The 12559-nt window shown below is 38.1% G+C and overlaps 1 protein-coding gene across 1 annotated transcript in view; it reads left to right on the top strand.

The window, feature by feature from the left end:
- UBTD2 (ubiquitin domain containing 2) overlaps nucleotides 1–10807 on the top strand; it is a 109796-nt gene extending 98989 nt beyond the window's left edge. The window contains exon 3 of the mRNA XM_024199333.3: nucleotides 3569–10807. Coding sequence (XP_024055101.1) covers nucleotides 3569–3966 — 398 coding nt within the window. The 3' untranslated portion in view covers nucleotides 3967–10807. The remainder of the gene's footprint in view (nucleotides 1–3568) is intronic.
- Nucleotides 10808–12559: the final 1752 nt, after the last annotated feature.

The raw sequence follows: 12559 nt of genomic DNA, 5'->3' as shown, positions 1-12559 counted from the left end.
GGGGGGGTTCGGCCCTCAGCTGTTTTCTTCGGAGTAATATGGCCCTCGCCGCTTTATGAGTTGTGCAGGCCTGCCATAAACAGTGCTTTTCAGCCTGTGGTTCGAGGATCCCTAGGGATCCACGGACTTTCTAAGATTTCCAAAGAGGTCCGCACCTCCATTTGAAATTTTTTAGGGGTCCGCAAATGGAAAAAAAATTTGAAAACCAGTGGCCTGAACATAAGCCCAAATGTGCTTTTTAGTATGGATCAGTAACAGAAAGTTTTCAATTATAACAGCAAAAATAAAAGCTTTGAGCAGTCAAACTGTATTTACTTCTCTGTTTAGTTACTATGTATAATAAAAATACACACTATGTCAGGAGTCTGAAGAGCATCAATCTGTTATTAATAAGACAGTCCTTGTAATGACATTTTGCAAATAATTTGAATTTCACTGTATTTTCTAAAAAAAAAAAAAAAAAGAGTTCACCCAGTTGTGAATATAGTCAGATATGATTTCGCTTTTGAATTCAAGCAGATGTGACATTTTTTCATTATTGACTTGTGTATGTAATTTTTTTAATACAACACCACTGGACAGATTGTCCGTGGGGATTTGAACCCAGGACTTCTAGATCGAAGTATATGAACATCTACCACCTTAGCCAGAGAACCTAGTTTCCTTAGTCCAAAGCCTACAATAGTTTCATAAACGTCTATGTGGATTAGATGCTTGAATGGGATCAGAACCACACTGATAATGTGGGTTCTAGTTGCATAGTTCCATTTTTATTTGAGTAGACTGAAAGCTCCCTGGGACAGGGACCCATTTTTCCCTCTGTTCTACATAATGCCAAGTATTTTTGGCACTCAGCAAATGAAGAATAATGTTAAATGTATAACACTGTAAGTATATTGGGTGACATGAGCTTTCCAACACTGACAACCAACTGTGTCAGAGGATACTTCAGTTTTGTCTGTTCTTCTTTCGCGTGTGTTTTGTTTCTAGTTAAATGCTCAGGCTATGTCTACACTACAGCCTGTGTCGGCATAACTTAGGTCACTCGGGGGTGAATAAACCAGCCCCCTAAGCGACAAGAGTTACACTGATATAAGCGTTGGTGTGCACAGCACTGTCTCGGCAGGAGAGCTTCTCCCACCGACATAGCTTCTGCTATTTGCTTTGTAGTGTTTTTATGCCAACAGGAGAGCTCTCTCCAATTGGCATGGAACATCTTCACCAGATGTGCTGCAGCGGCGCAGCTGCATTGGCACATTTAAGGATTTTCAAGAATCTTAAAAATATTTCATAGTGATGGAGAAAGATTGAAAGGTTTGAAGACAGGGTTCCAAATACATTTTTTTTATACTTATAATTTATCTTAAACCTTTCCTAGTCCTGTCATTAGACTGTGCATTTTTCAGTGGCGAGACGGCAACTTTAGTTTACCCCTTTCAAAGTCCTCAAAGAATTGTGTGCATATTCCAAGAAGACTGCTCTGAATTAGCTGGGTTTTAATATTGCTTACCTGATTATGTTTAAGCAACCTGCTGTTTATAGCATATACTTTGGCACTGGTGTTGGTTCAAATGGACTAGGAATATGGGTCATGAAGAAATCCCTTGGCAAGCCTATCCTAATTGTATGTTACCATTGTATTTCATATTAACCCCTTGATGGCCCTGCCCTGCCACAGCCTAAGAAGTAGCTTTCTTTTATGGCAAATATGTTGTTTTCTTTTAAATTGATAGTGGTATATAGTTTAGCTTCCTTGGGACTATAAAAATGCTAGACCTATTTGGTTGCACGTAGCAAAGCACTCAAAAAATAAATTTACTGTTCACAGGAAAAATTAATCTTGCTGTGTTGGATATTTGCTATACTGATTAGGTACTCAAAATAAAAATGTGTATTGTTCAAAAAAAAAAAGGCAAAAAAAATCGTTGGGCTGTGAGAACTGAAGGAGTTAGTTATTTCTCCTGTCATACTTTATATAAAGTACCCGGTGAGCTACAGATTAAGTGTTAATTACTCCTGCTTGGTTTACTGTGGAATGCACAAGACAGCACAAGATTGAGATTGGTAGTACAGCCATTTATCTTCTTTCGTGTAGTGGAGCTGCCCTTTTGACCATTTTAGGGAAAAAAGGACCTTCTACTAGAAGAGAGCAGGCAGTTTGGGGACACAACTATCACTGGATAATATTTGAGTTCAGGACAACTTCACTTGACTGATTACTAGAAGTGCTCCATTTTTCATAGAAGTTTAAGTCTACTCCATACATCATTCTTTCATGTTTTGTTCGCTTTTTAAAAACTTACTTTGCTGCGGGAAAACCATATTCCTCTGGATTTCTTATGAAACCCACAGAATAATGATTGTTGCTGGTCACACAAATAGAGATGAAAGTCCTGATATGTGACAGCTTTTGGGACATTTATATTTTAATCAGTCAGTGCTCATTGTATGTTTCATTTATGTTGGTGAGGAATGAGCTAAACATGTCTTTTTAAAAAACAGAATATTTAAAAAGAATGTGTAGGTTTCTGTTTCAAAGAAAGTGATTCTCAGCATCAGATGCGACTCTTAGAATGAAATCAAAGAGCTATGCAGTATGTCCCCAAGTTATAATTTCATGTTGCAGTAATTTTTGCTGATCAACCAAACAGCGACGTTTAAGGCAATTCACTGTCAGCATGAAAAAAGCCTCCAACTAGAAAAGGCCTTAATTTCTAATGGGGAACAGTTGGGATGGCGTGTGCAAAACTGCAGAGTCAAAGAGTTTTTAAAATATTCTGTAGCTCAGGGACTTGGCTCATCTTCAAACATTTGTAACTACAAAAAGATGGATAATCTTGCAAGTGTATGTGCCCCATCTAGGGGCAAGAATGAGAAAATTCATTACAAGCAGGTAAATGCAAGACAACGTTGCAGCATTTCCTTGGTATGCAAATGTATGCTTTTTAACTCCACTGACTGAGAGCGGATTTCTGCTCTGATTTAGGAAATCAAAGGCTAGCTTCCACTGCATCTCATTTTCCTGACAAACTGCATGAATGTGATATGTGACATAGGTAGTCACGCTTTAACTTACTTTAACTGAAAACTTTATTGCTAAAAATGTAGCTCTGCCACATTTTTCTAGTGTAATTCTTGAAAATCTCATGGTGAGAAGCGTGTCTTGCAGTGTACACGCTGTGATTCTTATTAATAGCTTTGTAAATGTAAGTTATAATTCCTGAGTTGTCGAACCTCACTTACAACATCAGTAGTGAGAGAACTCCTTATCCAAGACTGTAAACCAGTTTCCTTGTTGCTTTAACGCTGAATGCTGAAATGTATTTTTGTTCTCATTGGGGTGGGCACCATCAAGGGGCTTGGGAGAAAAAGGGATTCTAACTTGTGAAATTTCAGGCCTATAATAGTGTAACATCTATCCAAAACTTTCTGTAATTTTAATCACATGCATATAATGCAGTCTACCATTTTTCTAATGAACAAGAACAAATGTTTTTGTGGTTACCACCAGTTTGATTTAAGTGTAAAATGCATTTATTTATACTGTTTTTTCCTCTGTCTCCCAAAGGTGCTCTTACAGAGTGCTACGATGAACTGGGCAACAGATACCAGCTTCCAGTCTACTGCCTGGCCCCACCTATCAATATGATAGAGGAGAAGGGAGACCTGGAGACTCTAGATATTCCCGATCCACCACCCAATTCTGGGCATGAATGCCAGCTTCGCTTGCGCCTCTCAACAGGCAAAGACCTCAAACTTATGGTCCGCAGTATGGACACGGTATATCACATGAAGAGGCGACTGCATACGGTGGAAGGAGTGGAGCCCAGCAGCCAGCGCTGGTTCTTCTCAGGCAGGCCGCTCGCAGACAAAATGAAACTGGAGGAGCTGAAAATCCCGAAGGATTATGTGGTGCAAGTCATTGTGAGCCAGCCCTTAGCAAATCCAACCCCAGTGGAAAACTGATTCTGCTTGTTTATTGATTCTCCATTCCTCCTCCTCTATCACATGGGATTTATTTTCTCTGCTCTTATTTTTCCTGCTAATGGATTGGTTCCAAGAAATGACTAGCAAAAATTCCATCTGTGATGGAGATTTGCAGAAACAAAACACAAATGTAAACTGTCCCTTGGGATTTGCCTGATCTGATATTTTTTAACACCACAGAAAGAAACACATGGCAAATGCAATGAAGGGTATGTGTAAGGGGGAAGTCTGTCATTTAAACAATAAAAACCTGTAATAATGCTTGGAACTGTAGGTGGAGCATTGATCCATGGAGAAAGCACTTTTTTTAAAAAAAAGAGGAAAAAAAATTAAACCAAATTGTAGTACTTCATGAAATCGGCACCACTTACAGTTCATCCCAGAAGTGTAGCTGCTCTGGTAGGTCCACTTTGCTCGGTATTTATGATGATTGTTTCTGTTTTGGTTTAACTCATGTGCTGTGTCAGATTACTCCTGTGGCGTAGTGAATCTCATCCAGAGAGAGGTGGACTGAAGAACGGATGTTTGTGTTGTGTTCTATCAATCCTGTGTTCCACCCCAAATGTGGCTCTTCTTCATGTTCAGACCAACCAGTTTTAACACATTCCAGGATGGTGATAAATGGGCTTGTGCCATTTTGAGGCTTCAGTGTTTGGTAAATACTGCCTTCTGGAGCATTAGGCAATAATTTAGGAAATGTATACACATTTTAATAAACCATTCATGTACTGTACTGTAAAGTTACTTGCTGCAATGTTGACTTTTGCTGCAGTTTTCTGGCTCATTGGCACCTGAGTAATGTGCCTACTAAATTACTGTACCCTTCTCGATCCTGTAAAGCAGACAATAATAGCTAATTACAAGAGGGACACTGATATGAGATTTAAAAACAAAAAACAAAAAAAAGCACAACCTTTATCAACTGACATTGGTATACTAGCCTAACTTCCAGATAAAATCACAAAGTTACACCCAAATATGATTGAATGCAATTCTGAATTCTCAGAGGACACACACTGTGGAAAATCGTAGAAAGGAGAATATAAAGCACACTACATTCAGTTGTTCATGTCACTACCAATAGAAACAGAGGTCATTCCCTAAGTCTCAGTGTTGGAGGACATGGTCACTTTCTAGTCCGTAGTTGTGGAAATATGTTCACTGTAATACATCAGGAGCTTAGAATATGGTCACTAGGTTTAATATCTGGCACTTTCCCTTCAGAATGTAAAAGGAGCCTTTTTTTCTGGGAACAGACACCTCTGTTGCAGTGTGCTTTGGACAACATTTCACCTAACAAAATTAATTAATAGGATGAACATAATGTTGAAAAAAATAATGTAATTATTGAGTAGTTGTTACCACGTTAAAAGAAACTAATCTAGTTCCTTTGTTTGGCTGCTCTGCATCTCTCTGAGTTTGGGATACAGGGTATATCCTTCTCTGAAACTATGTCCCTCATTCCTTTTATAAACACAATTATTTTTAGTTTTTCAGTCCTCGTGCACTCAAATGACTTAATTCCTACCAAACCTCTATTTTGCCTATTCAGACATGGTTCACTATATTGCTCTTTCTATCTTCCATACCTAAATCTAAAATTGCCCAGAATGGCTTTTATTCCACTGATAGTGGAGTCACTATTTTAGGATTCAGAGTTTTACATTTGAAGTGAAGAGAGCTACTTTAATTCTGTACAACTTAATGGGGGGTTGTTTACTTGGCAAATAACAGTGTAAAATTGGAACTAGCACAGTTCACTTGAAATTGCCAACTCCTGAGGCTTTCCATATTGCTCTAACCTTTTTATCTGTTCACTGGCTAGGTGGCGCTTTGGGTTTAGTACACTAGTCTTTCACTTTTAGAAACTGAAGTTCATATTTGATACCACATCACACATGAGCATGAGCTTTACTTTTATCATAGTTCCCATGTTGTATGTCACAAAACCACAATGCTCCTTGGCACAATTCACTGTCAGATCTACTCAAGGTAGGTTGAAGCCTGGCAACACAGAAGTGCAATGACAGAGTTGTATGGAGGAAGCCATGTCATTTAGTTTTTGTGAGCCCTCGTTTTTGTGAGCACCAAATTGACTTCCACTTTTTTTTTTTTTTTTTTTTTTTAAGGCAAACGTTAGACTTAAGCCCTGACTTGCACAAAGCCTTTGGATTTTTTCACAAAGAGTGTAAAATTCACAAAAGTCAGAATTTTTAAGACAAAATCCAGCTAATATGTAGTGATTCTTTCACCACATGTCTTTTGCATCTTGAAGGGGGAGATAATACTGGATTTCTGCACAACCACCTTAAAAATCTCATGGATTTTTCACTGTTCAAATGTGCCTGGTAAAACTAGATTGATTGATTGATTGTTTTATAAAATAAATGTTATACTTTATCTAAGCAACAAATAGTCATTTCATATCTGGAGCAGCATGTCTTGTGAAATATAGTAGAAATTTTTGTTTTAATCTGTTTTTATGATGGAGTTTCCCTAGAATCAATTCTGGAAGGGGGGAAAAGTTACAGCTGTAAAGTAACAAAGCTGTAACTAGGATAATGATGATTTTGTAACTCCCAACATTCTTTTGTAGAATGCATTTTCAGAGAGAGTTTGAGGTGATTTACTGAATATAATTTTTGATATTACAGGTTTCTGACAAACAATGTAAATGCATTTTCACACCTCCTTTGAAAAAGCATCAACTGTAGTATCTTGTGCTGTAACATGTAACAATTTTTTACGTTAAGTATTTTGATGGGGGAGAGTGAGGAGAAGGATGTCCAAGCAATTTTGAATTGGCCTTCATGCATGTAAGGGGGTGAGCATTGCTGGATTTGATCACCCCTGGGGCTGTTGCATAGAAAACGTACTCTCCTTCCCATCTCCCTTCCCATAAGCACAAATCTCAAAACCAAGCTGTCTGATTGCAAATCACTTTTTTTTAAAGGTGAAAATGAATACTGGTCTCTTATCCCCCTCTTGATAAACTGACAAACCTAACCACACAACTTTATTTTTGAACATAGAAGATATAACTGGAAACAAAGAAATTTCATAAGATCCATATTAAGGAAAACGTTAATGCTTCTAACAAGGAGATCATTTCTGAAAATATGCATATATATGTGTGTTCATGCTGATGAACATATTGTATGTGGCTATATATATTCAGTGAATACTGTACTTCCTTTTATCTGTAAGATGACCAGGTTTGGTATTCCTACAAGACCCCTGGCTATAAAAATAAAAATGAACAGGACAAGAATCTGCCCCCACATGAACTTATGCAGTTTCCACTGGACTCGGTGGGAACTGTGTGCCTGCATTCCAGAGCAGAATTGGGGCCCATGTGTAGCATTAGGAAATAGATAGGCATGGGACACCTTTCTGGGGCAAGAAGAAGGAAAAGCAGAACTTTGTGGGTAGATTTTGGATCCCCAAAGTGTGACTAGTGAAGTTCTAAAATGCAGCTTCTGGCCATGCTGTCCTCACCTTGCAGTCATAGTAAAAAAAATCCAGCCAGCTGCAGGGCTGAATTACTCCAAGCAATTTCCATTCATCATTCAAGAAAGGCAAGTATGAGCACATGGTGTTGTGTGCATTTTTATTTGAATATGTGTACTCAGATTCAGTATGGCCTTTGTGCTCCTGACAAGTTTCATATGTGGCCTTTATTTGTTGTCCTATAGATTGGGCACCCCAATCAATGTGCAGTATCACGCGGCTCAGTGTCCTCAGACAGGAGTGTACTAATTGGGAGATTTTTATAATGTGTACACAAGAGTTGACATAATCAAGTGAGGAGTAATAGGATAAAGTTTTCATTAGATCCATAGGCCTTGTGTGTGTCACTCCTGATTAACTTTGGCCAGGAAGTGATTCCAGTAAATTACATTTTTACATTCTTATGTCAGTGACAGGTCTGTTTAACACAGAGCTTAGACTTTTGTGCTTGTTATTGCAAAGGTGTCGCTTGTATCTGACCCAGAAGTAATGGACTGGCTAAACTCTATACTCCCAGAATAGCTTTAAAGGCAGAGGATCACCAACACTACATATAGTCTGATGTAAAAAATTACCAGAAATGGGACATACTGGATGTGTATTGCTAACTGTGTTACAAAGTATTTTGTTTTACAAAAAGAACAAGTGATCACACTTTTCCATAGTATGTAACTTTGAATTATGTTTCCACTATGTTGGCCCTTTGTGCATTACATTTTGTGAATATCGTCTACAGAAAACTCTATTTGAGACAGTAATATTAAGAAAACACTTGACTTCCTTCTTAAAACCAGCAACCTGTACTTGTCTGTATCTGGGAAATATTTGGAAAACTAAATGATGTGAAAGTGCAGTGTAAGTAGGGGATTTTTTTATAGCGATTGGGTGGCTAAGGGCACCATATAAAAATAAAACCACCTCCCTTTGCCTTTCTCAAAAAGCTGAGTCAGTTGATTTAGTAGGAGAGAAAAAGTAATCAGGATTAATATTTATGTGACAAAGCAACACATTCAGTTTACATCATGACATTCAATAAAGCGAATGGCCTATTAATGATAAAATATCGCTATAATATCAGACATGCTTTTGCATACATATGCATTGTTAGTCAATATATTTTTGTTAGTTTGATGCAATGGTGGGCTGCTTTTTAACCCATGGAATTTTGAAAGCATTTCAGCTGCATAAATGTTGACAAATTAAATGAGTGCTATAAATTTGTCCATCACTATTCTATTCATAAAAGCAAATGCTAAAGTTACATTTCTGATTCTTGATTTATATTTTGCAGAATCTTTCATACATCATTGTAAATATGTTGTTAAAGACCCTGCATCTTATGCAAAGATGATCTTTGGGTTTTTTAAATATTTTATAAAGAACACGTCAGCTCTTTTCATAATCTGTCGACTTCACTTTATACATGCGTGTCAAGTGTTTGAAATGGAAATAATATCCATTAACTAAAAAAGTTTCCTTTGTTTTCCACCTGTAACTGGTTGTAGGCTTGCTCATGAATGTTGGACATCAGACATTCTTTTGGAATAGATTGTGTGTTTAAAAAGAGAGGTCTAAAGAACTTGCTTTGGGAAACTGGGTGAATTCCATGCACATGGCAAACTTTTTTTTTTTAAAAAAAAAAGGAAGAAATGTATTTTGGGCCAAATCAGCGCCCCTTAAAATTTATTTAATATCCCAGCTAGTCCAATGACTTAAAACAAACTATCTCTTCAACAACCATGCTTCTCGCTTGTACCAAAGTAGATGAAAATATACTGTTGCATTTGCAATTACAACATTGTCAGACAATACAAATCTGCCTGTTTAAAACTGCTTCATTTTCATAAAGCATTTTTAATTGCTTCATTCTGCAGATGGCTCTTCTCCTTTCACATTTCATCTGTTTCAACAAATGCTCCCTAGTGATGTGGATGCCACTTACTGTTCATAGGACATGGTGGACCATCCATGATAACTCTAGGGCTATAGTTCTCCTTCCAAGGGAGAAACATAATAGTGCATATGCCACTGAGCCTACAAAAGTCAAATAGTTTGAAGACGTGGGTTTTTTAATCAGCTGAGCTTCTTACTATGGACTTCGAAACTCTTATTAAATATAGCCACTGACTATCCATGAAGAAGCGTGTTCCTGTCCTTTTGAGGAGGGCCATTTGTTGGGTATCTATCCAATGGAATGCTGTATTTGTACATTTAAATATGAAGACCAATGAATCAGAACCATGTGGCAAATTGAGAACTTAAAATCCTGACTCTTGCCTTAAATTTTGTTCACCTGGAACTCCAAAAAATCCAGGTTTATTACTTTTATTCCTGTTTTGTTTTGTTTTTTCCTGGCAATTTGAATCTAGCCAAAGACTGGAGACAGTTTAAGGAAATTTGAAGCAAATAAAATCTGTTGATGTGGCTTTACTAAAGTAATCAAATGGTCTTATATCAAGGTCCCTATTTGTGCCTCTCTTCTCCAAGTCCAGGGAATGTCTAGAAACTGGAGATCTTTGAGCAATGAGTGCAATATTGTGCACTAGTCAGTTGGAGATGTGTAAGACACTTCATTTTCACATGTTATGTGCAAGGGACTTAGGTTCATATCCTCTTTGCCTCATGGTAGTGATTTCCAAAGATGGCTGGTACCATCAAATTTGTACTTCTTGAAATATCTTCTCTTTTATGGTAAATCTCTTTTGTATGCAGCTTGTGTGCCATGTATCAAAGAAATATGAATATTATGTAGGATAAGGTGCTAGATAATTTGGTACTGATGCAGACAAATACAATTCCAACAGCTGTTGAGAGAAGGATGAGGGGATTACAGTGATGTGACTTTTTCCCCTCCCCTCCAACCCCCTCCTCCCCCTGTAACTTTTATAAAATTAAATCTTTTAGCACTGAACACACCGGTTGTGTGAAACATGCTTTTTCCTCCCTGGCTAGTTCAGTCCAATGATTAATTCTTAGCCTATCTGGAGATGCTGTGAATATTGAGTTACATTAAGATTCATTGTATATTTTTGTTGTACCTCTGTTATTTGGTTGACATATCACAGTAGTGTGCGCACATATTTTTTAATCAATTGCAAAGCACAAGTAGGTTGTCTTTAAACTTAAATTATGTGAATTTTTTTACATAGCTAGATGTCTATAACATTGAGAGCAAAACCTGAATTTCTATGGGTCAGAAACTCTGTACAAAACTTCTTGTATTAAAAAAAGCAAAGAAAAACCAACAATTTCTTTTTTCTGGATTTAAAAATAAAATTAATACTGGAAACACCATGCCTTAAGAAACAAACTGAGTGTTGTTTTTCTCTTTTTAAGTTGTTGGAGTGTGATTTAACTCCCAGTTGTATTTCTGCAGTCTTTTTATTATACTTTTGCCCATGGAATGTTAAGATGCTTCGGTCATAAAAACAAATGTCATTCAGCAGCATCTCACACAATTTGTCTGTCAGGAATAGTGTAAAATAGGGTATGCAATCAGTGGAAGAATCCAGGTCCCTGGGGAGTGGGGTAGGGAACCAAAGGTCTCCAACAGTTCAAAATGTAGTGTGTGATATTACACACAGAGTCTAGTATTGTGGGCTTTATGGATGGAGGGAAATGTTAAGTACTTTATCTGTGAAGTTGCCCTTTAATATTAAGTGAAATGTTAGGTGGCTCTCTTAGGGCATGTCTACATGGTGCCTTCTACATCAGGAGGGAGTAAATTTGAATAGGCCACAGCATGTCATGCACTAACTGGCCTGGATGGACCCACGGGCATTCACTAAAAGTTCCCTAATGCATATTAATGTAGTCCCATTTCAAACAGTACTACACAGTGCACAAGCAGGGTCCACACGAGCCAGTTAGTGCATGAACACTAGTGCACACTATAATTTGTACCCTCTAGTGTGGATTAATGCACCATGTAGACAAACCTTTAGTTGGGCCCATTTTTATAGTCTTAACTGCCTATCATGTCAAAGGAGCTTGAATCATCCTGGCTAAGTTGCTTTGCTCCCTTTTATCATCCTTACAGTTCGTGTCACCTGTTTAACTTTTTTGGAGAGAGAGTTTTCATAACAGAATATAGAAAAAATAATGTAAGAACTAAATACAAAGAAATTAATGTGAGGATTTTTGAGTGTCCTTCCTGACTCTCTCCTTTTTTGATGGGGGAAGAACAGGAGCACAGTCTACTGCTACCCATCCTTCAAGAGTTGTCACAGCTGCTATCCTTCCTCTTCTGGAATGGGCAGATGTTCCTTTGCAGCCCAGTAATGGCAAGCACTTTACATTTTGAAGGTTTGGCATGTCAAGATGTTGAGCCAACACAATCTCCCCTTTTGACAGTGCCCTTCATTCAAGTAATAGCTGGTCACTTGTAATGTGGCAATAAAGACACACACAACTTTTTGCTAGTGTCCAGAAGCCCAGTGCAGGAAATGGGCTTTAGGTCTATATTTACAATAACTGATGTACCACCTAATGGGAAAGAGAATTCCAAGTCAAAGGTGCACAGCAGTTGAAATTCCTCAGCCGCTATTCCCTACAGACCCCACTGTTTTGTGTCTCATGCTTGTTCACTCCTACTAACATTTAGGTTGTGTGTATAAGAGATAGAGATGTAAATATTTTTTTAAAAGTTAACCATTTAAATGCTTAAAATTATATTGGTTAACCGATTAAAGGGAGAGGGGCTTGGGTTGCTCCAGCCAGGGCTGGGGCTGAGGTTGGCTGGCTGGCTGGGGTGGGGCAGCTGGGGCTGGAGTCCATCTGGCTGGCGTGGGGTGGCCGGGGCTGGGGCCACTGCGGCCAGCGTGCAGGGGGATAACGTTTAAGGTCGGTTAACGGTCAGCCTAATGCTTACCAATGAACCGTTTTAACATTTTACATCCCTAATAAGAGACTATGCCAATGCAAACCACTGTCCAGTTGCAGCAGCTCTGATTGTATGGTCAACATACAATTTATGGCTGCTGCGTGTGTCCAAGTTACTCTGTTCTCACTCCTAATGAGTATGGAATAAATTTACTATTTGTACTTGTGAATGTATTTTCTT

Source organism: Terrapene carolina, unplaced genomic scaffold (genome assembly GCF_002925995.2).
Source record: "Terrapene carolina triunguis isolate 2854851 unplaced genomic scaffold, T_m_triunguis-2.0 Scaffold395, whole genome shotgun sequence".
NCBI lineage: Eukaryota > Metazoa > Chordata > Testudines > Emydidae > Terrapene > Terrapene triunguis.
The sequence above is the reverse complement of the archived record's forward strand: the minus strand, read 5'-3'. Positions and strand labels throughout refer to the sequence as shown.